Below are 27,699 nucleotides of genomic sequence, written 5' to 3' on the forward strand. Positions count from 1 at the left end.
TACGCAGTGCAGTCCCGCAGGGGTGGATGGCCGCCCTTGCTTCCGCTGACGGGCACCGTCGTGGGTCCTGCCGCCCTGGGGGCTGTGGGACCAGAGCTGTTCGGGCTGCACTGTTCAGTACGGTGGCTACTAGCCTCATGCGCCGATGGAGCCCCTGAAATGTGGCTAGTCTGAATTGAAACGTTCTGTGCATGCGAAGTCCACACCAGATTTCGAAGACTTCGTATGAGAACATACTGTAAAATAGCTCAGTCATTTTCTGTAGCGGTCACATGTTGAAATGATAATATTTTGATATAACAGGTTAAATAAAAATATATTGTCAAAATGAGTTTCACCTGTTTCTTTTTTACTTTTTTTTTTTAAATGTGGCTACTAGCAACTTTAAAATCTCATACTGTGGCTGGCACTGTCTTTCTATTGGACAGTGTTGCTCTAGGGCCTTGCCTTTCACAATGCAGGGTATAGCTTAAGAGTGGGTTCTGAAGTCAATTTAGTGGGTCCAAAAAAAATCAATATTTTAAAATTGGAACAGAATGAAATAAAAAATATTAGAATAAGATGGTTGTGAAACTTGTTTTAAATATGTGCAAGGAGGTACGGAGGCATGCGTAAAAGGCATCTTTTCTTTTTACTGTGAATCATGGTTAAGAAGTTTGAAACTCACTGTTCTTGTGTGGTTCAGCTTAATCAGTGCGTCACCAGGAGGCCTGGTCTGCTTCGTAAGAGGGCAGGTTGCTACCAGCAACACCATATAAATTTTAGGTCTGCTTGGTAGAAGCTCTTCTGGGACAATTCGACCAAACCAGACCCTGCAGGAAAGTAAACCTGAGCGTTGATGCTCATCCTAAAAGCAGTAGCTCCTCAGGGCACTCCCAGAGTGAAGGGTGGACTGAGATGGTTATACTTTTGTCGACCGAAGTCTGGACACGTATGCTCAGCACTGAAGTGTTCCTTAAGCTCAGGAGAGACTTTCTTCTATCTGATGAGTTGCTTCTTGAAGATGTCTTCAGAATTGCCTCATGGGTGGTGATTCTTTCTAAGAAGGAGGGTGGTTTCTTACGGACCTCGGAGTCAAGCTGGGCTGGACAAGGGTTCTCTTTGACCCTTAGATCCTCCACCCACCGTGTCCTGTTGAAATCAGAAGAGGCTGTACTGTCATCTAGGCTCACATCTGTCCTCTTCCCTCGTGACAGAAAGAAAACACATCCTCACAATGTGCAAGATGTAGGGGGAGCCACCAGGGTTGTGTCTTTGGCTGGGTTCTAAATAAAGGACACTTGAAGCCACAGAGAGAGGCGGAGATAAGGCTCCAAAAATGAAATTTATGGGTTTGCTTGGGCCTTGTATTTATTCTGACAGTTGTAAAAATTCTTTTGGGCTGACCCATTTTTCCTTTCTTAATTAAAAAAAAAAAAAAAAAAAAAAGTATCTGGCAGGCAAGAGTAAGAAATGTAAAACATGTGACTAATGCTTCAGCTTCTTCTCCTGGAGCCAGATTCTTTAAAATTATACCTTAGACATGCTTGATGTTTTAAAAACAATTGCCCACAAAAGCCACCAAACGTTTGTTTCCGAAACTTGTAGACTTAGATGGCATTCATTTTCCGTAAAGAGTCCAAAACACAATATTTAGGGAGTTATTGAACTGAAATCTTCTTTGGAGATTTTGCTCTGGGGAATCAGATTACCCTAGGAACTGGCGGAGGGCCAGGCAGCCTTTCGCCTCTTTTGCTTGAGTATTTCCAGTCCTGTTGCTAGTTACCCAGAATCTTTGAGGGAGTTAGACAAAATGCTCTCCAGGATCCCTTGTAGATGGAAAGTACTATGATATCGGTGATATACTGGATTGGCGAGCAGGAGCTGTGTTTATGTTGACCTCTTCTCGTTCTGTACCCATCACAAATAATTCACTCTTGCTTCCATTCATTCACTTATTTGTTCAAATTTGACTCCTACTCTGTGCCCAGTACTGTTCTTGGACTCTGTAGGCAGCTCATAGAATTTTTGAGCACTTTTATTACAGTGGATTTGAGGGCCTCCAAAGTTCAGTTCCAGTCTCTCCCTCTCTAGTGTTATGTCCTGTGTCTCACTTTTACGTATTCCACACTTTAACCTAACTGCGCTACGTTCCTGTCCCAGGGTCTTTTTCCCCACCTGTTGCCTCTGTCTGAAATGTCCCCCTTCCCCCTAATCTCCTGTGCAAATCCCTGCCATCACCCAAATTCCAGCTCACATGCCATTTCTTTCACAAATCCACTTCGGTTTCCCAAATGGTGGTAAATTATCCTTTTCTGAGTTCTGTAGCGCTTTGTACTTCTCTTGTGATGCACATGTAATCGTATTAGGTTGAACTGTATGAGATTGCCATATTAGTAAGTTAAAAATGGTTGAATATTGGCAATTTTATATTGTTCTTTTCAATATTAGGAGTGTTCATGTATGGAACTTAAATTAGGTCTCTTTACACATGTACTGTGCTCGTGACTCATGTTTACCTAAGATTCCTTGGTCTTTTAAATTTTTGTAATATGAATTGTTATGAAACTAAGTCTCATTTAGCCTGTACTTGGAGAGTTGATTTTAAAAAGATCTAATTGTAGAAAATATTTATTTTTATTAAATCAAATTTTATTACTCTTAGCTAATATTCCCGGTTTTAAAGAACGTCTTCTAAAATTCTGATTCTGTAAGTCAACGTACCAGATATAACTTTCAATTCAGTTTGATGAGGTTCTATATAATTGTCTGCTTCATTTGTTAAAATGATTTAATCAACATGGCCAAAGACAAAACCCTTTGTTATATTACTTATATTATTAGAGACATTCCCTGCACCTGGCCGTACTCACTAGTTGACATGGCGTCACCATTCAGCATTCCCTGACTACAGCGAGTCCCCTACATGAGAATGAGTTCAGTTTGGAGAGCGCGTTCGTGAGTCCAATTTGTTCATAAGTCCAACAAAGTTAGCCTGGGTACCCAACTAACACAATTGGCTATGTACCGCTGCTTTTATGCTTGCTTCCAGACATCCTGGGCTTGAAATAGAGGTACTGTACTACTGTACTCTATACCATAACGTACAGTAAAGTACACAAAAGTACAACCACTTGTAGAGGATGTACACAAGTGACAGTGTACACCAGCCACGTGAACTAACTTACATGATTGGATGTTCACATCTTTGAAAGCTCGCAACTTGAAGGTTCGTATGTAGGGGACTTAACCGTATTTGACTGGAATACAACTCTACAACCGTTCAACCCCTAGGGCTCCGTCAGATCCATAAAGATAAAGAAGGTGTGGCACATATACACAATGGAATATTACTCAGCCATAAAAAGAAATGAAATTGAGTTATTTGTAGTGAGGTGGATGGACCTAGAGTCTGTCATACAGAGTGAAGTAAGTCAGAAAGAGGAAAACAAATACTGTATGCTAACACATATATATGGAATCTCAGAAAAGAAGAAAAAAATGGTTCTGAAGAACCTAGGGGCACAACAGGAATAAAGACGCAGACCTACTAGAGAATGGACTTGAGGACACGGGGAGTGGGAAGGGTAAGCTGGGACAAAGTGAGAGAGTGGCATGGACATATATACACTACCAAACGTAAAACCGATAGCTAGTGGGAAGCAGCTGCATAGCACAGGGAGATCAGCTCGGTGCTTTGTGTCCACCTAGAGGGGTGGGATAGGGAGGGTGGGAGGGAGACGCAAGAGGGAGGAGATATGGGGATATATGTATATGTATAGCTGATTCACTTTGTTAAAAGCAGAGACTAACAACACACCATTGTAAAGCAATTATACTCCAGTAAAGATGTTAAAAAAAAAAACGATCTAAGGAGAGAGTTGGTGGAATGGTTTTTTTTTGAATGTGTGAGACATCTGTCATGTCTGTAGCACTCCTTTTTTTTTGTCTAGGGTCAGAATAGGATGGAAAGTTAGTTTGATCTGATTTTGTTTTTCCAGTGGTTTCATGTTAGCTCCAAGTGTTCATTGCTTACAAACCACCTGGGATATTGGCAGAAGCGGTTTGTAGGCAAATCAGTCCATTGTTTCTAGTCCACCTTAAATTCCTGTCTGAAAATCGCTGTTTTCTTGTTGCCAGGCTTCAGACACTTGTATGATTCTCTGCTTCTGTGAAGATTCCATTCATCAATATTATGATCACATCTTCTGGTTCTTTCAGTGCCCTTCAGGCTATTTATCTGGCTCCAGAGGCATGAAGTCACTTAAAGGGCTAAGAGCTTTCTTAACATTGCGTTCTCTATCTTGGGCTCTAGTTTCCTCTTCATCATGCTGGTCCTGCCCTTTTTCCAGTTTGAAGATCATTTTCCTTGATAGTGAAGATAGAAGCTTAAGGGGAGTGAAGTGGTTCTCTTTTCTCTCTCGTCAGTTAACATTACCCCACCTAACAGCATTGAGCTGCTGGCTTCCTCATTTTGCTCCTAATATAGCTGAAGAGAGCTCTTTAACTTGACCTTCACATATTCATAAGGCTCAGTTCGTTATGACTGTTAACTTCCATGTTACTATGCTTTTAGACCTTAAGTATATAGCCTTAATTATGGGCCCTTCTTTCTGTCTCTAATAACTTGGGAGGGCTTCCCTGGAGGCGCAGTGGTTAAGAATCTGCCTGCCAATGCAGGGGACACAGGTTCGAGCCCCAGTCCAGGAAGATCCCAGATGCCATGGGGCAGCTAAGCCCGTGGGCCACAGCTACTGAGCCTGTGCTCTAGAGCCCGCGTGCCACAGCTACTGAAGCCCTCGTGCTTAGAGCCCATGCTCAGCAACAAGACAAGCCACTGCCATGAGAAGCCAGCGCACCGCAACGAAGAGTAGCCCCCGCTCGCTGCAACTAGAGAAAGTCTGCACACAGCAACGAAGACCCAATGCAGCCAAAAATACATAAATAATAAATACATTTAAAAAATAATCTGGGAAACCTGTACAAACTCCTTGATTTCTTAAAACTTTTATTTCATATTTGGAATATTTGTCCTCCCTTTCTTGAATCCTCTTCCCTGTAACAGAAGGTTTATGCTAATTTTATTTTTAAAATTGTTTATTGGAGTACAGTCGATTTACAGTGTTGTGTTACTTTCTGCTGTACAGCAAAATGAAGCAGTTATACATATACATATATCTACTCTTTTTTAGGTTCTTTTCCCATATAGGTCATTACAGAGTAGAGTAGATAGAGTTCCCTGTGCTATACAGCAGGTCCTTATTAGTTATCTATTTTATGTATAGTAGTGTGTATGTGTCAATCCCAATCTCCCAATTTATCCCTAAAAAACAGTGTTTTCCTAACGTTTGGGATTCTGTCTGACACCTGTAGGAGAACATGATCACTTTCTCCCAAGGTTCCTGTAAATCCTGCAGCAGTAACTCTTCGTTAGCGATCGCAATTACGTCTTCAAATTATTGTTTTCATTCCCTCCTATCAGCAGAGCAGGTAAAAGCCTAGAAGAAAGTGTCAACAGCTGTTTCCCTGGTGACCCCAGTGAGTAGCAGAGTCAAAGATGAGTCTAAGATTTTTGGTGAAGTTGAGCTGAGAGGATAGTGATGCCATTGGCAGAAATGGGGTTTCTGCCAAAGAAGCTCTTGCTTCTTTGTGGTGCTGATGGGAAGGGGGTGCCATGACCATTTTCATCTTAGACATAGAACGCTGGAGAAGTTTTCCAGTTAGAAGAGGTTTGGGATTAGAGGAATACATTTGGGTATCACTCACTCAGTGGCGAATGAAGCAGTAAGAATGGACCATACGGAAAATAGAACAAGGGTGAGGGCCTTGGGTGATGTCATATTCAGGAGGCAAGAAGGCAGAGAGCATCTGGTCTAGGAGTCAAGGAGGAGTGTAGTTGGAGCGGTAAGGGGGAGAGGCAGGCTAGTTCATTAGCGCAGGGGATGGGGGCGCCGAAGTTAGAGGCTTACGTACTCTAGAAAACAAGCAGAGTAACACTCTCTCAGTTTTGATTATTTCAACTTTCCAGAGCATACTTAAAAACTGAAAAGTTATTGAAAAAATTCTCTGAGTAGCCCAAGTAGCTCTCACCCCGTAGGAAAGGCCATCATTCTTAATATATACCACGTTAATTCCTAATACATAACAAAGTTGATTATTTATGTATAGTCATAATGGATATGGCAAATTTGAAGAGAGTGGGGCTTTTAGAGGTAGACATGCTCATAATAACAGACGTGGACCATCCAGTGGAAGGCTGCGTTCATATGTCACTGTCTCAGTGAGGCCTACTCTTAGCCACTCATTTAAATTGCAGCCCTCCCCCACCCTGGAACTCACTGACCTCCATTTCCGCTTCACCCTCTTTGCCACTTAACTACTGTGTAAGGTACTGGTTTTGTTTTGTAATTGACAGACCGATTGATTGCCTCTCTCCTGCATTAGAGGGTAGGTTCCAAGAGGAACCTACCCTCTAATGCAGGAGAGAGGCAATCAATCGGTCTGTCAATTACAAAACAAAACCAGTACCTTACACAGGTACTGGACGTGGATTTTGGTCCTTTCTTCCCCCTGCTGTCTTCCCAGAGTCTAGAACAGTACCTCCCAGACAGAAGACGCAATGAATTATTTATTTGTTGAATAAATGAATGTGAGAAAGTGTTGATGATTAGATAGCAGGCATTGAACTATATGGGATCACTTAGCTTTGGACTAAGCACTGCCCTCTGTCAGTGTCTCTGGGGGACACATCATGTACAGTCCCTTGTAGCATTGGTGGGTGGCTCATGGAGCTCTGAATGAAAGTTTAAGTCAAACTCAGGATAGTCTACTTCTGAAGGCAGAAGAACAGAGACATTTCCATCGAATTAATAAAACTTTTTAGAACGTTGCTGTTTAAAAGGTTCCTCACTGAGAAAACAGCTCTTTCTAGGTTGAACATTAAATTTCCCCATGAAGGATCACTGTTATGTGATTTAAATTGTACTGGTTTGTTAAAAATTTGATTTTTTTCCCTTGGCCTCGTTCGCACCCTGAACACCTTCCTTCCAGGGCTGCTGGAAGGAAATGTTAAAGGTACTGCCTCCTTCCTTCCCAGTCACAGAGACCTTTGACCAGAAGGTGTGGAATTAGTTAGATGCTGGGGCTACAGAGAAGTATGTGGTGGCTAAACTTACAAATGAATAAATTAGAAACTCTCACTGGTTTTGCCTCCACACCGACTACTGCTTTCTTATATGACACCTTGTGTCTCTCATGCCTTTTTGACAAAATGAATCAATACAGTTGGCCCCCTGTATCCACGGGTTCCCCACCTGCAGATGCAACTGTGGCTAGAAGATACTCGGGGAAAAAAAACTTCAGAAAGTTCCAAAAAGCAAAACTTGAATTTGCCACTTTGGCAACTATCTACATAGCATTTACATTGTTATTACAACTATTTAAATAGTATTTACGTTGTATTAACTATTATATGTGATCTAGAGATGATTTCAAGTATATGGGGATGTGTGTGGGTTGTGTGACAGTACTACACCATCTTAGGTAAGGGACTTGAGCATCTGTGGGCTTTGTCACGCGCAAGAGTCCTGGAACCAGTCACCCGCGGATACCGACCGAGGGGCGACTTTATGTGCTTCCAGCTAAGTGCTAGGTGTCCGTCAGATTACATAAGTATATTTGAAAAATGCTACATTTCTCCCCAGTTAGAGCCACAAAGCAGAGCTCTTCAGTTCAGTTCCAGCCTGGCCACCTTCTACCTCTTCCAAGGCAGTTACCTTCTATTCCCTACAGAAACGTTCTTTTTCTTATTGCCCTCTTTCGTGGTTTACTTTGGACACAACAGTTGTGTACACAATTTCCCTGGCTCAGTATAATTTAAGTTTTTTAACCTTACAAGTTATAGAAGTGACCGAGGAGAGCTTTTTCATGTGATGGGAAGGTCCCCCCCACTTCCATTAGAGTGCCCGGGCAGTATGGAGTTATGTAATAGGTATTCACGCAGCTCCGTTCGTTACATAATGTAATGGTCGCTCACAACCAGATACTTAAATCCATCTCACATTCAGAACCATTGTGCCCGCTTGCAGAGACAGTGCTTTCTTTGTTTGCACCAAATAAGCAGCTAGTGATTATTAGCTTAGCTATTAAGTTAAATCACATTCCTGGAAAGGGAAGTGTTGCAGCTTTTTTTTTTTTTTTTTTTTTTTTCCTTTTAAATGGGCGAGGAGAATGCACTTTTGAAAATCCAGACATGCAATTACTACTGGCAACATGACCATTACACCTGTTTGACAAGAGAAGTGTATGTTTTGTTCGATTAAGACAGTTATAATTTCCCAGAGCCCCGTGGCCTCTGTCGTGTTAATACGAAATCTCAATATTTATGTTCAAGTAGTTTTGGCGGCTGGGAACAGCTATGTCGTCATTTGCCTACGGTGGCGTCTTTTCCCTCCCAGTACCCCACAGAGGGAATTTTGACTTGCTGTTGAGTATAGGACCTGAGAGTTGGTGATTCATTCACAGAACCTGACGTGGAGTCAGTCGGCTCTCACTATTTGACGTGTGTGGCTTGAGGGCCAGAGGGCCTTCCACGAGCAACTGGGGGTCCGACCTGCTGGAGCCACGTGGCACTGCTCCTTGAACGTGGCTTTGGAGTCTGAAGGGTCCGGGCTGGCCTCTGGCCTCTGTCAATTTCTAGGAATGTGACTGGGTCAGTTACTCAGCCCCTTGAGCCTTCAGTGTCCTCAACTATAAGTTGGGATTATTGTGAGAATCAAATGAGATTGTGTATGTACAAGAGCTTTGAATATTAGGGCCACACACACGCAAGATAACAGGATTCCCAATCTGAACTTTTCTAGTCAGAAATGGACTTGTATCGTAACACTGATTAACTTATGCGTTCATTTACTCTGATCTGCTCCTGTCAGGAACAAGTCAAAGTAAGCGTATGCTTCCGCTCTGAATAAAACTAATATCAGTTTATGACTATGGAGAAAGAATACAATTGGTCCCTTGCTACAGGTAACGGAGAAAGGGGGCTGGAGAGGAGAGTGGTACCACCAGAATTTTACAAGAGGGGACACACGCCCGAGTAAAAGCAGATGATTTTACTTCAATCCTGGTTTATTTCATCTGATAATCGTTGGAATTCCTCTGGCATTATTACGGTGCTTCTTAATCATTAATGTTTATTATAATAATCGAGGACTAACTGCTGATTTCCCAGTTACAGGGACCTGCATTTTGTAGGTTGGAGGTTGGATCCGTGAATCTGCTTTTGACAAGTACCTCGGGTGATTCGGATGAAGGTGGATCACGGTCCACATTTTGAGAAACCTTTGCACATTCTTTACTAGTCTTTTAATTGAATCCTTTCTTATTTCCTTCAGTTCATTCTTCTTGTAGATCCATGTTATATTTGATCATGGTATACCTCCCTGCTTAAAATCTTTTAATGGCTTACCATTGATATTAGGTTCAAGATCGAAATTCTTCTCCTGGCTAAGCTTGTCTCCTGCCACCCTACCCACCCTGGCTCCCTCTCCTTTGGCCACGTCAGCTTCTCTTTATCCTCCGGGATGCCAGGTTTCTTTCCTCCTTCAGGGCATTTGCATGCAGTTCCTTCACCTGAAATGTTCTCTCTCTCAACCTTTGCCTGGTGAACACCTGCTGAGTATTCTGATCTCTGTTTCCTCGGTGGAACTTTCCCTGATCACCAGGACACAGTCTGATCCCTTTACCTTATGTTCTTTTAGCACCTTTTTAGGGAGAGCTGTGATCTCTCTTGGCATTAGATAGTTAATTGTTAAATTATCTGTTTAGTATTTGTCTTCTCTGCCGGAAGGTTGGCATCATGCAGATAGAGACCATGTCTGTGTTCACTTCTGTATCTGCAGTGTCTTATAATATAGCAACTTAAGCATAGTAAAAGCTCACTAAACATTTCGGAATAAATGAATGAATGAAAGTAGGATTTGTGGTAAAGCTGCAGTCCTCAAAACCTCCACTGAAGAGGGTTTAATGCCTGGGATAGCAAGTTAGCCTTGTTATAAGGTGGAAAGCACCCTTACTTAGCATTCTAGAATGCGACTTTAAGAGCGCTTATTTGTTTCAGTAATACAAACCTACTATAAATTCAGGGACCTCAAACACTAAGAACAAAAAAGTGTTCTTAGTGTTCAAGGCTTGGAACCTGGCAGAGAAGCAAGGGGATGTTAAAAGGCTTCAGGTAAACTCCTTACTTACTTTATACCATGTCTTTCATGCAGAAAGTATTGGAAGCTTCTTGGTAGTCCAGCACCTCATAAGTAAACTTGTAGTGTATTTACACTTACATTATGTAGCTGGTTGATTAGCTTGTGTATTCATTTCCTCAGATACTCCCAGTTGGAGCTGCAAGAAGTCAAAACAAGAGCATATTCCCACTCTTTGTTTTCAAAGCAAGCAATTGGTTCAGTGACATTTACATCTGACAGAACAGTGAGCACAGTGTCAGCCTCAGAGAACGAGAGATCCTTGTGATGTGTAGTTTGATTCAGTGACTCGATCTTGATGGGAAAAGAATTCTGGAGGAAAAAAAACCCCCATGACTTTGGTCATTTTTATAATCATGATAACCAAGTATGGAATTAATGGAGACTCAAAAAAAAAAAAAAAAAAAAAAAAAGCTCCAAAGAGTCATTTTGAGATTTCACTGTAGTTCTCAACTGCTGTGAAGAGATAGAAACAGTTAACTTGGTTTACCTAAGATTTTTTAGTTCCGAGGAGAGTTTGGCGTTCTTCAGTAGATCTGTGGAGTATCATCAGGCTTTCATTCAGAGTTTTAAATGATTTGCCACCTAATCACAACATTCATTTGTTTCTCACTCATTACAACAAACATTTACTGAGCACTTGCTGTGTGTTAGACATTACTCTATACCCCAGGGATACAGTAGTGAACAAGATAGGTAAGAGCTCTGCCGTTGCACAAGATAGGTAAGAGCTCTGCCGTTGCAGAATTTCCAGGCAGCAAACATGCAAACAAGTCAGGGCTATAAGGCGGTTACCCTAGATAACATGATTTGGCCTGGCCGGGGGAGATGGTTCGTGGGACACCGGAGGGATGGTCCATGTGGTGTATCTGAGGAGATAACCACTTGATCAAAAGCAGCGAACGAGGGGAACGACCCACCAGGAGAAAATCAGGCTGGGCAGCGTGTTAGGCAGAGGGAACAAATGCAATAAAATCCTTAGGTGTGAGCGAACTTGCTGTGTTTGAGGAACCGAAAGAAGACTGCTATGGCTGGGGCTTAGAGAGGGAGGGAGACGCTTTTGGTGGTGAAGTCAAGGAGGTAGGCAGGAAGGGCCTGTGGCCCACGGTAGAGTCTGCATATTATTTATTCCAAGCATCATGGGAAGCCAGCGAGAGGCTTTCAGCAGGGGAATGACGTGATCTGATTTGTGTCTCTGAAAGATGATTGGGGATGCCATGAGAACAATTTGAAAGGGTATTTACCTTAGCAGTCCAACTCAGAGGTGATGAGCAAACACTGTGTACTTTTATTGTATATGGACAGACTTTTCTTGTGTGTATGTACGTATTTTTTTATTTGAATTTAGAAGAATCAGGAAAAACGTTACTTAGGGAACATAGTATCATTAGATAGATTTGTTAGATGAAAAACTCATTTTTATCTGAAAAACATTTATTTAATATTCTTGAAGTGCTTATTGATGTGGTTAGAGGCTAATTTCTGGAGCTATAAATATTCATATGACTAGACTTTGCCTTTAACAATTTTATGGTCTAGCGGAGGATGCCTGTCAGTAAACAGATGCTTACGACATACTATGGAAAGTGTGTTTGGCTATTATGAATGAAGCTGCTAGAAATGTTTCTGTCCCTGTCTTTCGGTGGGCATAGTACTCGTATCTTTTAGGAACGGAATTGCTGAGTCATAGGATAGGCATGTTTAGCTTTGGCAGGTACTTGGACTTTATTCTGAAACTAGGACTTGTGCTTTAGAAAGATGATTTTAGCAAGACTAGAGGCAAGAGAAACAATTTAAGTGCTTGTTATACATACCCAGTTAAGAAATGAGGTCTAAATTAGGGTAAGACAGTGAGGATGGGGGAGAAGAATAGAATGGAGAGATATTTAGGGAATGGGACAGGTTGGATTTTGGAGGTGAGGGGGAGATAAGTCGGGAATAAAGATGATTTGTACGTTTATGACTTGGATCATTAACGAAGTCAGAAGCTAGAGAAGGGATGAGATTTTAGAGGAATAAAATGAGCGTTTCTTTTTGTACACGTTGAGTTAGAGTTCCTTATGGATTATCCAGGTGGATGTGTAGTAATTGGAAACTCATGTCTAGAATTTAGAAGGAAAGTAAGAACTGGAGTTAAAGATTTGGGAGTTAGTATAATATTTGTGTTAGGTGAAATGGGGGGCGGGGGCAGTACGTAGTATGTATGGAATGGCCAGAGAGAGAGTATAGACTAAGAAGGAAAGAGGCTTGGGGTTGTGAATGTTTCCATACTGATGGTAAGTGAAGGACCAAGAACTAGTGACCAAGCTGTAGTATCACAGGAGACCCTTGAAGGAGATGAAATAGAATTCTGGTTAAGTGTGACTGTGGGTCCATACCACTTGGACTTGAATCCTGGCTTTGGCCACTTTTTAGCTGTGTGCCCTGGGACAAGTCACTTAGCCTCTCTGGGCCTCATTTTTCTCTAAAATATCTGGAAAATGGGGAGAAGAAATTTATCTGCTCTCTAAGGTTATTATGGGACACATAGAAAGTGCTTAGAATTATTGATTGTTGTTGTTGAGAAGGTGTTGTTCATAAGCACAAGGGGCAGAGAGTTCCAGGCGGGAGTCCACGGTGCCAGTTCTGTAGGAATACCCCAGGAGGTAATTCTGAAGCATTTCCATGGGATTGGACAACCAGGTCGGGGAGTAATGGGGGCAGAAGTAAACTCTGTAGGCCCATGTAATACCTTCCCTTCTTGTGGGAAAACCCATTGAATTCCATAAGATAAACACATAAGAAAGATCACTTGGTTTGCTTGAAAGCATCTCAGGCCATTGAATAAGTGTTAATAATACCTTAGTTTACTATGTAGTTCTTTTATCTCAAGCAGTTCAAAGCTTATCCCACATTTTTTGGGAATCATCCATGCAACATCAAGGTGAGTAAAGGAAGGTAAAGGTAAAACTGTTCCCACTTTACAAATGAGGAAACTAAGACTAAGAGAGGCCACACGACTTTGTCTAAGCTTTATATTGGTTAATCAACTTCTCCTTTATCCCATCGATAAAGCTTACTCATCTTTGGCTTTTGCATTGTTAAGCACAGTATTTCTCAAAGGGTAATCAGTAGATCTTCTGCATTTAAAATTATCTGGGATGCTGGCTAAAATGCAGATCCCTTGGCTTTATTTTAGGTCTACTGATCAGAATCTCTGGAATATGGACTCAGGAATCTGATTTTACCCAGCATCTCAAGTGACCCTCTTGAAAACTGCTTAGTGTGTTCAAGGAAACAGACAAATTCCAAAATGTACATTGTTTTTAGTGACATCTTTTACCAAAAAAAAAAATCTTAAAATATCTTATATTCAGAAAGTCAAACTACTATAACTAAAACTTTAGAAGCTTTTCTGAACATACGGTCTTTATGAAGTTGAGTAGTGCCTTTGGTTAAAAATAAAACTTATTCGATCTATGCAAATGAATGACACAGTCCATTGGTCTGTTACCAGAGCACAGCTGGAGGTGTCACAGAGAAACTATGGCTGCGGACTGTATATATTTACTTTAATTTGGCCAGTGGTTCCATCTCCAATTACTATTTACAGTTATATAGCATTGATTAGAAAGAGTCGCTCTCTATATAGTCATAGCTTCTATCTATTTGTGTGTCATGGTAAAATCAGCCATATCTCTCTTTTGGTATTCCTTGCGGAGTAGCTTTAAACTCTCAGGACTGGGTAATTTGAAGACTCTGACTCTACGGAATGGGTTTCATAAGACCAAGCCCAGATGCAGTCATGACGGCTCATGCATCAGCTTTCTTCTCCTTTAGTTGTAGAGGAAGGGGACTTATCTGTGCAAGTCAACATCTTGTTGGGTTCTCTGTTGTTACCTTGGCTTTCAGCAGTCATATAGTAGGAACTCAACAAATAGCTGTTGAATGAATGGATCCTCTCAAGTGTATTTAGGAAATAACAAAAGCAGTTAAATTAGAAAGAGTTATTCTAGCTTGCTGCTGAGACAAACAGAGGGCACTAACAAGTATTTGAAGATTAATTGACCTGGAACTAGAAACAGAGTCTAGTTCCGTGCCTTCCTTATGAAGGCATGGAAGTTGAAGCTCAGGGTTGCAAGAGACCTTTATCCCCATCAGTGCTGAAATTCTCTCTGTAAGGCTGCTGCTTATTTACCTGGCATTTATTTAATTTATTAAATATTCACCGATGTTGAGCTCTACACATCCTTTCCTTCCATCCCATTAAATGAAAAAATTCACATTCATATAACCTCTACTGTTAAGTTTTTAAAGTATAGTCTTTCATTTCTTTTGTAGATTCCCTTAGCCCCTCATTTGGATCCTTTGCATAATGGGAGCTCTTTTAATACTCTTTTTACTAATTGACATCAAGAGTGGGTCGTGAGCCATGGGAAGGATGAGCATGTTATTAGGAAGATAAATATTTTCTTTACAACTGACATGCCTATTTTTTTACATATATCTATATCTATATATCTATATCTATATATATATTTTTTTACATATATTTTTGACACATTAAAGTCTAGCGGACAAAATGGTTCTCTTTTCAAAAGTTTCTGTTTGCTTGGGGAAATTGGATCTGTGTTTTTGCCAGGTATCAATTCTCTCTATCCTCTGCCCTCTCCTCTATCTATTTTTATTAAGTGTCAGCGCCACTTTGTCTGGCTAGATCACATAACCAATCATATTGTCATTTTGCTTTCATTTTCCTTTCTTTCTAAAAATATAAGGCAATTGTCTCATGACTAGAGAGATTTATAAACCTAGCAGGTAGGAAAACTAATTAATAATCTGGAAATTAGATTATTAGTGAGTCCCCCCCGCAACCCCCCGGGATCCTACACTGTGTTATCCAGTAACTTCTCATGCAGCTTACTGACCTTGTTCTCCTGGCATCTTTTGGAGCCCTTGAGTGAAGTCATTCATCTTTCTTGGACTTAATTTACTCATTTAAGAAACCACAATAATGAAGGGGAAGTTTCATTTTCCTCCGAAGAGGGTGTTTAACACAAAAACAGTATTTTTCAAAAATCTTCAGGTGTTAACGATCTCAGTCAATGTCAGGAAATAAGAGGGATAATGCCAGGGAATATTTGATGTCATAAGACCTAATTTTGGTGAAAGTAATTGGGGTAGGGGAAAGAAAGTGAAAAGAGAAGGATTTTAGTATGACATGCAATGTTTTCTTTTACCTGTAGAATCCTGAATAGTTCTTGTAACCGTTCAACATGCTTTCAGGTCTATTATCTAATTTTATCTCTTTCTTACAACAGTCCTATGAAGTATGGAGATTCTAGTCTTAGGTGCACAAATAAGGAGACTGAATACCCAATACTGTGTCACTTTGTGTTTTAATGCACACGCTGTAATAGAAAGACAGGGCTAGTTTTATATCCTGACTCTGTCAGTTATGCTAATTGGTGGGCTACCTGGGTGAGACAGCTCACTTCTCCAAACCTCAGTGTCCTCAAGTCAAGTAAGAATAATTCCTATACCCAAGGATAGTTGTAAGGATTGAGCATCTCACCCACAAAGGCTCAATAAATATCTGTTAACCCTCTCTTCCTTTTATTCAGGGCATAAGAATGATTTTCTTAGAATTAATTTGCAGCTTATGAATAGGAAAACCTATTTTTTAAAAAGCCAGTTTACTTCGGTGTATCTTTCAGAGAGACGTACTCAAGATGAACTAAATCGGTCTTCAAACTTTGCCCTAGATTGGATCACCTGGTAGGATGCTTGAAAGATACCTTGTCACTCTGTAGGTAGCCAGTTCTACAAGCCCGTGCATGATCTCAGAATACTAGCTGTGCCAAATGCGGCGCTGAGGGTAGAGTGCTTGCCAGGGACTCTGTGTCCCAGAGCTTTGTGGGAACTGTAAAGTGCAACTGTACGTTTGAATTTGTAAGTCCGCATAGGCTTGAAAGATTCATTTTTGGAGGGGAGAAGGAGTAAGCTGGACAGTCATTCCTCGAATTCTGAAACCCAGGGGAATAATGATTTTGCTGGCATTTGGATAACGGGGCTTGATTTTGATGCTTGTATCACAATAGGTGATAATAATAGTGGGAACTGAATGTTTACTTTGCTTGAAACTGAATTTATCCCATAGGAAAGTGGGGAGGATAAGAGATTCCTTAATGTGGTGTGCAGAAGAAGAATCAAGCTAATGATTCAGTTGGGAAACATCAGGCAACTGTCACCCTCTGCTCCCTCTGCTCCCGCAAAGACTGGTGAAGGAACACTTTACATCTCAACAGGAGACGAAGCCCCGTGGAACTGTCAGTGGGATCTGTGGAGGGCTGGGAAAGTTGCTGGGCTGTGAGGGAGCCCTTCCATTCAAAGCAGGCTTCATTCACAGAGACTATTAGGTCCCACAGAAGCTCACTACTCCCTGCTGACCTTTTCAGACAGAGGTTGGCTGGGTTGCACAAAAACAGAATGAGTTCCAGAAAGCCAGGGCGCCCGCTAACCTGTGACCTCAGCATAAGAAGACCTTGGGCATTTGAAGTCTGAATGTGTGAGACAGGAGGGAGCTGTGAATTTTGCAAGTTCACTCTGGACACTAAAAACCCCGTGTGACAATTTGTGATGTAATTTGGCACGTGCAGCGGTGACTGTTTTAGTTCAAAGCTCCCTCCCCCCATAACTGTAAATCCTTGAACTTCTCAAAATAGCATGTGATGTCTTCGTTTTGCAAAGCCAATGACCAAGACATTGAAACGTTAAGCTATTGCCCTAGGTACCATAGTAAATTGGCCTCAGAGATGGAAAGGGAAGCCGTTTAATCATCTTCATCATTAGCGTTCTGAGTTTCAAGCAGCAGAGTAGCATATAAAAGTGAAATTATTTTATTTGAAAAACATAGTCAGCAAACTCCCTTAAATCCACTTAATTTTTGAATCTGCCTCCTTAGAGACTCCTTAAATCCTTAAAGGAGGAGGACCAGAATGCCCGCAGTAGGGGTTTGTGTGAGAGAAGATCCAGTCTGTTATGGGTTAACACCGGGCGGAACAGATTCACGGCCAGGAGGACGACCATTTTTTAGGAGATGGAAAACACAACTTCCTGTTTCCCCTTGGAGAGTTCCTGGACTCTTTGGGATGATCTAGGAAACTCTGCTGAGACAGGATGGCGGAAGGGACTGGGATTTCTGTCTGATAAAACACTGGCCCTTGTTTGTTATTACAGCTCTCTTAGCATTTTCCTGAGGATGAAGCGTACTCATCGTAGAAATCTGACCACATTCTAATGTGTGTGGCTTCAAGCAAAGTCAGCTCTTGGGGATCTTGTCATTTTTTTAAGAGCGTGTTAATTTGCCAGGCACATGCTCCTCTACCTCTTCTCCTTTCACATATCTACTTTTTTCTTAGTTCAGAGGCATAATTTTCTATCTTCTGTGAGGTCAGAGGTCATGGTGACAGCACACATGCCTTAATTGGAGTGGACACAGAAAGAGAAAAATGTTCTACCAGTATGAAGTCTCTCCTGAATTTGCCATTGGCATAATCTGAGAGGGACTTCTAGACTGTGGTGTGCTGACGAATCAACTCTCCAGACCCAAAGCCCCGATTTGTAGCCAGTTCGCCAATTTCCATGCTGTAGATATTTCCACCATGGCCAGATTCACAATACCAACATGATGTCACGGAACATAGGATTGAGGAATGTCCACAATCGGCTCTTGCAAGCGGGACAGGCTGGCTCCAGCATGCTGCTGGCTAGACCTCGATATGTTTGTGTAATTAGGTGGAAGGTGTGCATATGTTGGCATCTATATGAATCTGGCAGTGAAGATTACTCCTGGATTCTCTTTCCAGAAGTGCTACCACAGATCAGGCGAGTGTATATTTGCCATACGTGCAGGTGCTTCTTCCGGTGCTTGACATCTTTGCTCTTGGAACCCTCTTAATTTGGGTATTCTTCCAGATGCCATCCTCTGCTCTCTAGTCTTTTTTTCTGTACACTCTGCCTGGAGGGTGAAGCTGTTTTAATTGACGTGACTCCTACATATTTCCATCTTAGACCTATCCCCCAGCTTTTGGATTCTGACTGCCTGTTGGACTGTACCATTGGAAAATCCCAAAGATACTTCAAATTTTACATTTCTTCCCCCGCCCCCTCCATTTTTTTGGCCATGCTGTGCGACATGTGGGATCTTAGTTCCCCGACCTGGGTTTGAACCAGTGCCCCCTGCAGTGGAAGTGCAGAGTCCTAACCACTGGACTGCCAGGGAATTCCCAAGTTTCACATTACTAAAGTGGAATTCAGTGCCTCTGCCTCGCAAGAATCTGGCTTCTCTTTCTCAATTTTCTTTCATGTGGGTGGTATCCTTATCTTTCCAGTCACTTTCAGATGCTGCCTCTATGTAGAGTCGCTCCTGGTTCTTCTATGGTACCTGCCTATCTGTCCACCGTTTTACTCATATTGCATTATAATGGTTTCTTTGTGTCTGTTTCCTCCTTCAGACTGAACATCCTGGGTGTCTGAACTGCATGCTTTCTACCTTTGTACCTCTACCGTCTTGCACAGTGCCTGGCACATAGTACCGTTTGGTTAAGGTGTGCCTGAATAAATAAATGAGAGCTCCATTCCGTACCCTTTGTATGCACTTAGCAGCGAGTTGCCAGACTTAGGAAATAAAAATACAGGATGCCAGGTTAGTTTGGAAATTCAGATAAACAACAAATCATTTTTCGGTATGAGTAGGTCCTAGATACTGTATGAGACATACTTAACGCTCCCAAATTACTCAATTATTTATTACTTTTCTGAAATTAAAATTTAGCTGGGGCATCCTGGCAACCCTAACCTAACAAAAGAAGTTAGTTGACACCCAGAGCAGAAGTTCACATGATGCAGAAGCTCACACTGAGCTTTGACATCACACGCCTTAGGTTTCACATAGACTATGCTTTACATCTCTGAATGTCCCACGTGCAAATAGATCTCTATACTCAGATGCACTGGCCTCCCCATAACGTTCTGCTTTGTGCCATTACGTACACATATTTTTTCTTTGCATGGCAAGGACATTTAATCTCTACGTATTGGGGCGATATGGACAAATGAGATCAGAGTTTGTGAGTCATCTCACAGCATTTCCTATACTGTGGTGGTTTCTTATTGTTTCTGGGTGGTGGTTACGGAGCATTTGAATAGATGTTACAAAATGGACCCTTGGTGTTCTGGGATGAGCACACAGAGAGCAATGTGGTGTTCTTAAAGTTCTGTAAAACCTTGGCTCTGGGTTTTAGATTTTCTTAGGGAGTTATGTATGACTGGAAGAGTGCTCACTATTTACATTTCTGCTGAAGCCAGGCTGCCTGAGAACTGATGTACTGAAGGTTAAGCATGGCTTGGAGAAGGACTTCATACTGTCTCCGGTCTAATGAGGTTGTTTACTTAACACGTTCCCTGTTAAAGTATCAGATGACTAAAGGATTATATTGATTGAAGACAATTTTTTAAAAATTAGAAACACCCAAGTTGTGAACAGTTTACGTTTTAGAAGGCGAAAGAGTATATTTCTCAATGACTGGAAACACGATTGAAACATGGCACATTTCATCTCTCACATTCTCTTTCTCCTGTTCCTCTTATGTCAAAATTGGTAATTATGGAAATTCCATGGCTAGGACAGTCGGGCAGGGTTTTAGATATTTACCCCATAGGAGTCAGACATGTTCTCTTAGGAAAAGCTGAATTCTAATGGCAGAAGGATAGGCCAAAAAAACAATCATGAAACATTCTTGTGGCCTCAGTATCATGATCTTGTCAGTAAAGCGATGGTCTCTGATTAAATCCAGATTGAGCTGTTTCCTGTTAGCGTGCTAACCCAGAGGGCATTCTTAGCCCTCCATGACTTGCTCTCTAAGTCTGGGTTTTTAAACACTTGTCTGCCAAGGCTCTCCCCACCGCCTCTCCCAACTATTCTTTTAAACTAGAATTTAAAGGCATTGAGATATTACAAACAAAAACAGACCCTAAAGTCTCTTAAGGGTCATGTAGCTGTTGAATATTTTGCTGCAAAAATGAAACTACAGTCTTAGCTTCTCCATTCTAACCATAGGCGTGGTGTATTCTTGTGTGTTTCACTTTTGTATAATTTTATTTCAGTTCCAGTAACAAGCAGATAATTACAAAATTTTTATTTCGTAAAAATGCACCTTATTTGAACGTTTGTAAATTAAAACTCATCTTCGAAAATCTGGCCTTCCCCCTGCTATAGCGAGGAGATATTAGGGTACTTAGCAAATGCGCAGAAAATGGCAGTGAGCTAGTGCTCTGACATCTTAAATTGCATTGTTAATTTTTGTGAGAATGGCTTTAGGCATCAGAGCAATTCCTGTACTTCATTTTATGATATTACCATTGATGCCCACCTGCTGCAATGAGAGAATGATTTTTAAAATCTAAATATTCCGAATATTCTATTAGCCATTCTGTTGGCTCAATCATGGTTCTTCCTAATGTACAGATAAAAACACTGAGGAACAGAAACCATTGAAAGGACTTATGGGGATCACGCATGCATACTGAGATTTTTTTCAGAGTAAAAGGAGGAGTGAAGGGAGGCGACTGGGTTAATGAGTAACATGATTCCATTCCCAAGGGAGAAACTTGGCTTCCTGCCAAATCTGCTTTCTGGCAGGAAAAGGGACCCACTTCATCAGGGCCTTTGACAAGCATTTTTCTCCGTGTTTGAATTTTTGGCGACATCACTGCTTACGGAAAAATCAGTTCTTTTAAGTAGTTATTACTTCTAATGAGAAAAGATTTAAAGTGGAATTTGCGTTGTGAGTAAACTAAGCATCATCAAACTATGAAACTGTTTGGTGAAGGAACCCTGACATTGTCACAAGGTAAGGAAACTTGATTTAGGATTAGAGCTTGAATATCTGTAGAAACTGAGAAGCCATTCCTTTTGTTGTTAACATTTGAAATTGAGGTATTTTTTTTTTTACCTACGACTTTTTAATATTATCAGACGGATTATTATTTTGGCCAGATCTTTTGAGGTGACAAAGTAAAAAAACACAAAATATCCCTAAATTTTGGTAGTAAGGAAGAGATCAAAAGAACATAAGATTTTTTTTTTTTTACACTAATTTTTATTGGAGTATAGTTGCTTTACAAGGTTGTGTTAGTTTCTTGCTGTACAGCAAAGCGAATCAGTCATACGTATACATATATACACTTGTTGTTGGATTTCCTTCCCATTTAGGTCACCACAGAGCACTGAGTAGAGAGTTCCCTGTGCTATATAGTAGGTTCTCATTAGCTATCTATTTTGTACACGGTAGTGTATGTATGTCAGTCCCAATCTCCCAGCCATCCCATCTCCTTCTTTCCCCCTTGGTAACCGTAAGTTTGGAACATAGATGTTTGAAGATAAAAGTTAACATTTTATTTTATAATGTCTTGAGTTTTCTTTTTTTAAGTAAAAAGTGGCAAATGTGAATTAAGTTTGAAATGCATCACAGTGACTTACTAAGCTAATGTTTTCCAAAGTATGTTCATTCTGATGTTCTGCAAGATGCTCTGAGATTAAAGGGAAATCCATTAGAAAATGTCATATACCATATCCTTCTTTTGGAGTTTCATACCATGTTAACATATTAAACACTTTAAGAAATTCTACAACAAAGAAGTATATTGGACTTCGTTTAACTCTGTACTTTCCAAACTTGACTGCAGGACCTTTTGTTTGGGAACTAGGGTTTTACAGCACACACTTAGGACAGCACTGTACCAAGTAATTAAAAACATAATTAGACTTTGAAACCATATATATTCTTCATTTATTGTTTCCAGTTAAAGCTAACTGAAGCTCCTGGAAGACAGATGGATACTATTAGGCCTATTCTAAAACTACATACAGGGTGATAAAGAACGATTGTAAGGCTGTGATCTGAATCAAGAGGCCTAAGAGGCCTAAAGAAACATTTGGTATTTTGACTGAACCAGAACCCTTTCCTTGGTAAAGTAAAAGTATCTTTCAAAAATTAAATAAAGAAATCAAGTCATCCACCGCATATGCTGGAGTCTTAATATTAACTCCTGCTAGCAGTCAGCTGTGATGGCATTAAGCTGTTCTAAGCCCCTTCTAAAAGTGATGGCCTTTGCTTTGGTCTTACAGAAGGCAGTCTTGCCTGCTAATTTCCTTCCAGTGGTTTAACTTTTGATAGGCCAGGTGAAGAAATAGCAAACATGTGACTTAATAAGCGCAATATCATCATTTAGAGGTTCGGTTCTCTCTTTTTTTGCCCCTCTTCTTTAATTTTCACATCTGATGATTTCAATTTAGGAAAATCTGATATATAGCAATTCACACTTAAAATTCAGAGACATCGCCTGGGATTGTTTGCACCTCTTAGAATGATTATTTGCTTAGAAAAAGTTGCTCTCTGTAGGGCATCTTCGCCTATGCCTATGAAGGACAGGTTAAACTTTGAAAATCACGTCGTCATATAATTTGTTAGGCACAGGTTTATTGTAGAATGTAAGGCACACCTGTATTTTTCTTCAGTTTATTTCACTTCCCTCATGCTCAGTTTTGAAGCTTTACAGATATTATCACTAACCAGTTCTTCAGTATTATGGTTTATGTCTCCAAGGTGCAGTTATACCTACCAATACTATTCACTGTTTCATTCTCATGTGATAGCTACTTTTCAGAAGGAAACGTCTTCTCTCGTACATTGCAGGTCTCCAGAAGGCAGGGGTCATGCACCCACCTACCCTTCCCATTACTTGTCAGAGATTAGCTGAGGTCTGCTCCGTACAACCGCTTCTCCGCCAACTCTGTTGATTATCAGTGATATTGAATCAGAAAGTGTATTGCCTCCCATGAACTAAAGAACAGCAGATCGCGGTCAGATCTCCCTAGATGTCTGTGGAGAACATACTCCTCCCATGGCTGATTTTTTTCAAGCTATCAGCATGATGTCATCTGGCTCACACAAATCTAAAAATTTAACAATCAGCTCTCCAAAGCCAGCACGATCGGTTCCGGCACACCACTGTAGGAGCTGTCTTCGAGAATGAGTTTGAAAACTTACCGTGGAACAAGGGAGTGGTTGATAAAGATTTGCTAAGCTTGATCCTGGGGTCATAGAAAGCATTCTCGACAGAATATGCCAGTAACCTAGTTCTTGACAGGGAAGTAAGTAGAAGTACATGTAACCTCTATGAAGTAATACCTCTACTTCTAGAGAGGAAGGGAATGCACATACCACCCCTACACGCCCCCGCCCGCCCATCCCGCTCTACTACACTCACAGGTGAGAGGATTGCCTTACCTGACTTCCTGTAGGGAAATTAAGAGTAAAGGGAAAACATGCTTCAACTACTTCAATGTTTTCAGTTTTACCTTAGGGAGTCATTGCTCCTGATCAAAATCATGAATTTATTGTACAGGTTGAAGGCGACCAGCTGCCTCCGGGGCATACAGTCAGTCAGTATGAGACGTGTAAGATCAGGACCATAAAAGCTGGCACATTGGAGAAGCTCGTGGAGAACCTGCTGACGGCTTTTGGGGACAATGACTTTACCTACATCAGCATCTTCCTGTCAACGTACAGAGGCTTTGCCTCCACTAAAGAAGTGCTGGAGCTGCTGCTGGACAGGTAAGAATCTGAAGGGGTGTGAGAGGTGACAGAAAGGTCAGGCTGTTTGCAGGGCGAAGGCATGAGGTTCTGAATCGCCTGCATTTGGTATGCTGAGAGAGAGACGCGACGCGTGAGGAAGGGTTACCTGGAAGGAAGGACCTTTGGAACAAAGGGCATGCAGATAATTCAGGAGCTTCTTCACGGTCCATTTCTGGTAAAAAAAAAAAAAAAAAAATCTCCCAAAAACATCTATAAAAGAGTTAGGAGTACCTATCATAAAGGTAGATTCAATTGTTTATAGATTTCAGTTATCATTTGCCACTCTAAAATTTTCTCCATATTTTCATAATTTTCTAAATTAGTCAATTAACCAGGAATCTTATTGGGTTGTGAGAATTAAAAGTGCTAAATGTACTATTAACAATCACCATGTATCGGCTGCTTTATGGGTATTGTCCTTGATCTATGTTGTTAAGTCATATGTTACATAGAATAAATAGAGCAGTGTGCATTATAATTCACACACTGATAATTGATAGCTGTATTTCCCCCCATTATTTTTGTTTTATTTATATAATTAAGCTTGATCTTTTAAAAATTATTATTAAATTGACTTGGTGTTGGGAAGAGGAAAACTGTCAGCTCAAAGGTTGCTTTAGAATCATAAGAGTCCACATCCTTGTATTCTGGAGTTTCCTGCGGAAGGAAGGAAGGAAGGAAGGAAGGAAGATAGGGTGTTCTGTTTGACTTAGTGAATATTGATTTATTATTTTTTTTTTGGGGGGTACGCGGGCCTCTCACTGTTGTGGCCTCTCCCGTTGTGGAGCACAGGCTCCGGACGCGCAGGCCCAGCGGCCACGGCCCACGGGATCCTCCCGGACCGGGGCACGAACCCGCGTCCCCTGCATTGGCAGGCGGACTCTCAACCACTGCGCCACCAGGGAAGCCCGATTTTTAACTAGATTTTTTAATTTTGAAAGTAATAGATGCTCGTGTTAAAACTTCTTATACCATAGAAGGGTATAAAAAGAAACGTTAATGTTTTCTCATATTACTACTTTTTCCTAAATAACATTTATTAGGTTTTTAAAAATACGTGGAAGTAGGAAGAAAAAAAAAAATAAACAGACACAGACTGTAACCTAATTAGGCAGGTAACACATATTAACATTTTAAAAATAGAAGAAATCCATGTATATAAAGTTCAAACAATTCAGAAAATTATGAAAAAAAAAGTAAGAAATAAAAAAATTTCTATGTCCCCAAGTCCCATTTCCAGTGCCATTCTTCCTGGAGAGTAACTGTAAATTATTCCTTCTGTATTATTCCCAAGTTTTTCTGGGTGTATAGAAATGTGTGTTTATATCTTTTTATTTATGTATGATATTTATCATATATATTTATGATATAAATAGAATAATAGTACACAGTATGTTCTGCGCCTTGCGTTTTTCGCTTATCTTTATCTTGGAGATTTTTTTTACTCAGTAAGTTCTTCAACATATATAAAGGGCTTAGAACAGCGGCTGGCATAGTGAAAGCTCAAGAAATGTTAAGTTATTGTTATTTGAAAGTCAGCACATATAGATAGATTTACTATATTCTTTTTAGTGGCTTTACAGTACTTATCGAGTGGAATATTCTCTGGATGGACAGTTAAGCTCTCTCCAGTTTCATTTGTTTTTAAACTTTTAAACAATGCTGCAAAGAGTGTCTTTGAGTATATATTTTCTAAGTATTTGTTTGAGAACTCTATAATTTCATAGAAGAGCAACTGATGGGTCAAAACATATAAGCATTTTAAAATGTGAAAGATGTTGCTAGACTGCCCTCCAGAAAGCTGTACCAACCACTCTCCTGTCCATAGAAAATGAGAGGGTCCCTTTGCTTTCCCTGCACTCTTGCCAGCTGTATTTTCATGTCTGCAATTGAAACCATCTCTGCTATCATCTGCCCATTGAAAAGTAACTCATTGTTTTTATATTTATGTTTCTTACATTTATGAGTGAGGTATAGCATGTTTTAAAATATTTATTGGTCATTTGTGGTTTTTTTGTGCACTCTGTTCATATCCTTATTTTTATTTTGGACTATTGTTATCTAATTGTTGATCATCTAATTATAACTCTTTGTATATTATCAAAATTAGGTTTTTTTGCCTATCATATGTTGGAAATATTTTTTTTTCTAATTTGTCCCTTGGTTTTAAAAGTTGTTTACAAATATTCTTTTTTATGAAGACATTAAAAATCCTTTTTATGCAGTCATGTTTATCAATCTTAAGAAAGGCCTTTAATAGTCTAATTCTGTTACGATGTGAATAAGGTTATTGATAACAGTGAGTTTTTCTCAAGATATTTTCCTCATAGATGCATATAGAGTGAAATCGTTTGGACCAATGGTTATTGATATGTTCATATTCAGGAACATGCACAAAATGTCTGTACTTTATTATGCAGTGATCCGGTCAAGATAACTCTGGACTTCGACATAGGTGGGAAGTTCCGTAGTTTTTTTTTTTTTCACATAGCAGTACTTAAAATAGTAAGCCTGGAGTATAAACCTGTGGGATTAGTGAGTCATTTCTTTCATAGTTTGTTTGCTTGTATAATACCTCACACCTATGAATAGAACCTGAAGAATTATATGAATTTTCTTTCCACTGTTTTGTGTTTATAAAAAGGATGCAGTATGCTAACTGTTGGCGGGCAGTATGAGGAAATAGGTCAACACATCAAAAACTCCTACAAGTATTCTTTGGAATTGGTAACCTCTTTTGCTTATGGGGTAACTCCATTGATAATAGGCCACAGATGTCCACAGTCAGTGAAAGAGTACACGTGAATTCCAACTGCTCATCATAAATAGTGGGCACGCACACAGGAACTAGAGTGTTTAGTCTGTGGCCCATGTACATCCAGCTTTTATTTGATGATTTAAAAATATCGGTTTGTTCTCCTATCACGGTGGGTAGACATTTTGGGATTGTTAAAATATTACTAGATGACCATTGTTAAATAACAGAATCAACATGAATTCAAATAACATTTAATTCAAACCATCGTTCAAGGTATAACTGAATAAGTTAATGAGTTAAGATACATCTTGAACTGTTTAGGTAGGCCAAGGCTTGACCTTAAAATTAATCTCATAGTCAGATCCTTTGATTCTGACATGGGTGGAATCAACACGTACTGAATGTCTATGAAATACCCAGTGCTCTGCAGGACACCATGTGGACGAAGCAGAAATTTGAGACTTGGTAAGTTCTCACCCTTGTGATGAATTTACTGTGAAGCTGCTGGTATTTAACCTCCAGGGGCCCTCACTTGCAGTACACTCTGCGTAATTTATATTCATAATTTCATATTCTTTTTCTTAGAGAGGACCCCTCAGATTACATATGCTGGCCCCGCAAAACACGGATCCACCCTGACAACTTAATATTTTATTGCAAAAGATAATTACGTGCAGAAAACAAGTAGACAACTACTTAAAATGGTGTAATAGTGAAACTCTGACACGTTCTACAGAAGTTCAGAGGACGAAATCCCACTTATTTTGCTTCCTCTGCAGAAATTTGGATTTGTCTGTATATGTACAAACTTCATTATAAATATTTCTTCCTCATTCCATTTCCTACTCTCTCTTATAGCCTATGGCCAAATGTTAATCTTTGATTTTAACCAAAATGCAGATTCTGTGAAACACCGGGTTCTTAAATTGGTTGTCGGGGGTTTTAATGTCTGTAATTGGGAGGTAAGCAGGAAAGCTGCATGAACTTGCCTTTTCTGAAAATAAGCTAGATACTCTATTTTATTGTT

At 40.3% G+C, this 27,699-nt stretch overlaps 1 protein-coding gene across 3 annotated transcripts in view; it reads left to right on the forward strand.

Annotated features, from left to right (window-relative positions):
* The window catches only part of RGL1 (ral guanine nucleotide dissociation stimulator like 1), a 281,220-nt gene that overhangs the window by 161,871 nt on the left and 91,650 nt on the right, over nucleotides 1-27,699 (forward strand). For all 3 annotated transcript variants that reach the window (XM_067029293.1, XM_067029307.1, XM_059074830.2), the window contains one exon: nucleotides 23,685-23,893. In XM_067029293.1, coding sequence (XP_066885394.1) covers nucleotides 23,685-23,893 — 209 coding nt within the window. The remainder of the gene's footprint in view (nucleotides 1-23,684; nucleotides 23,894-27,699) is intronic.

Source organism: Kogia breviceps, chromosome 1 (assembly GCF_026419965.1).
Source record: "Kogia breviceps isolate mKogBre1 chromosome 1, mKogBre1 haplotype 1, whole genome shotgun sequence".
Classification (NCBI taxonomy): domain Eukaryota; kingdom Metazoa; phylum Chordata; class Mammalia; order Artiodactyla; family Physeteridae; genus Kogia; species Kogia breviceps.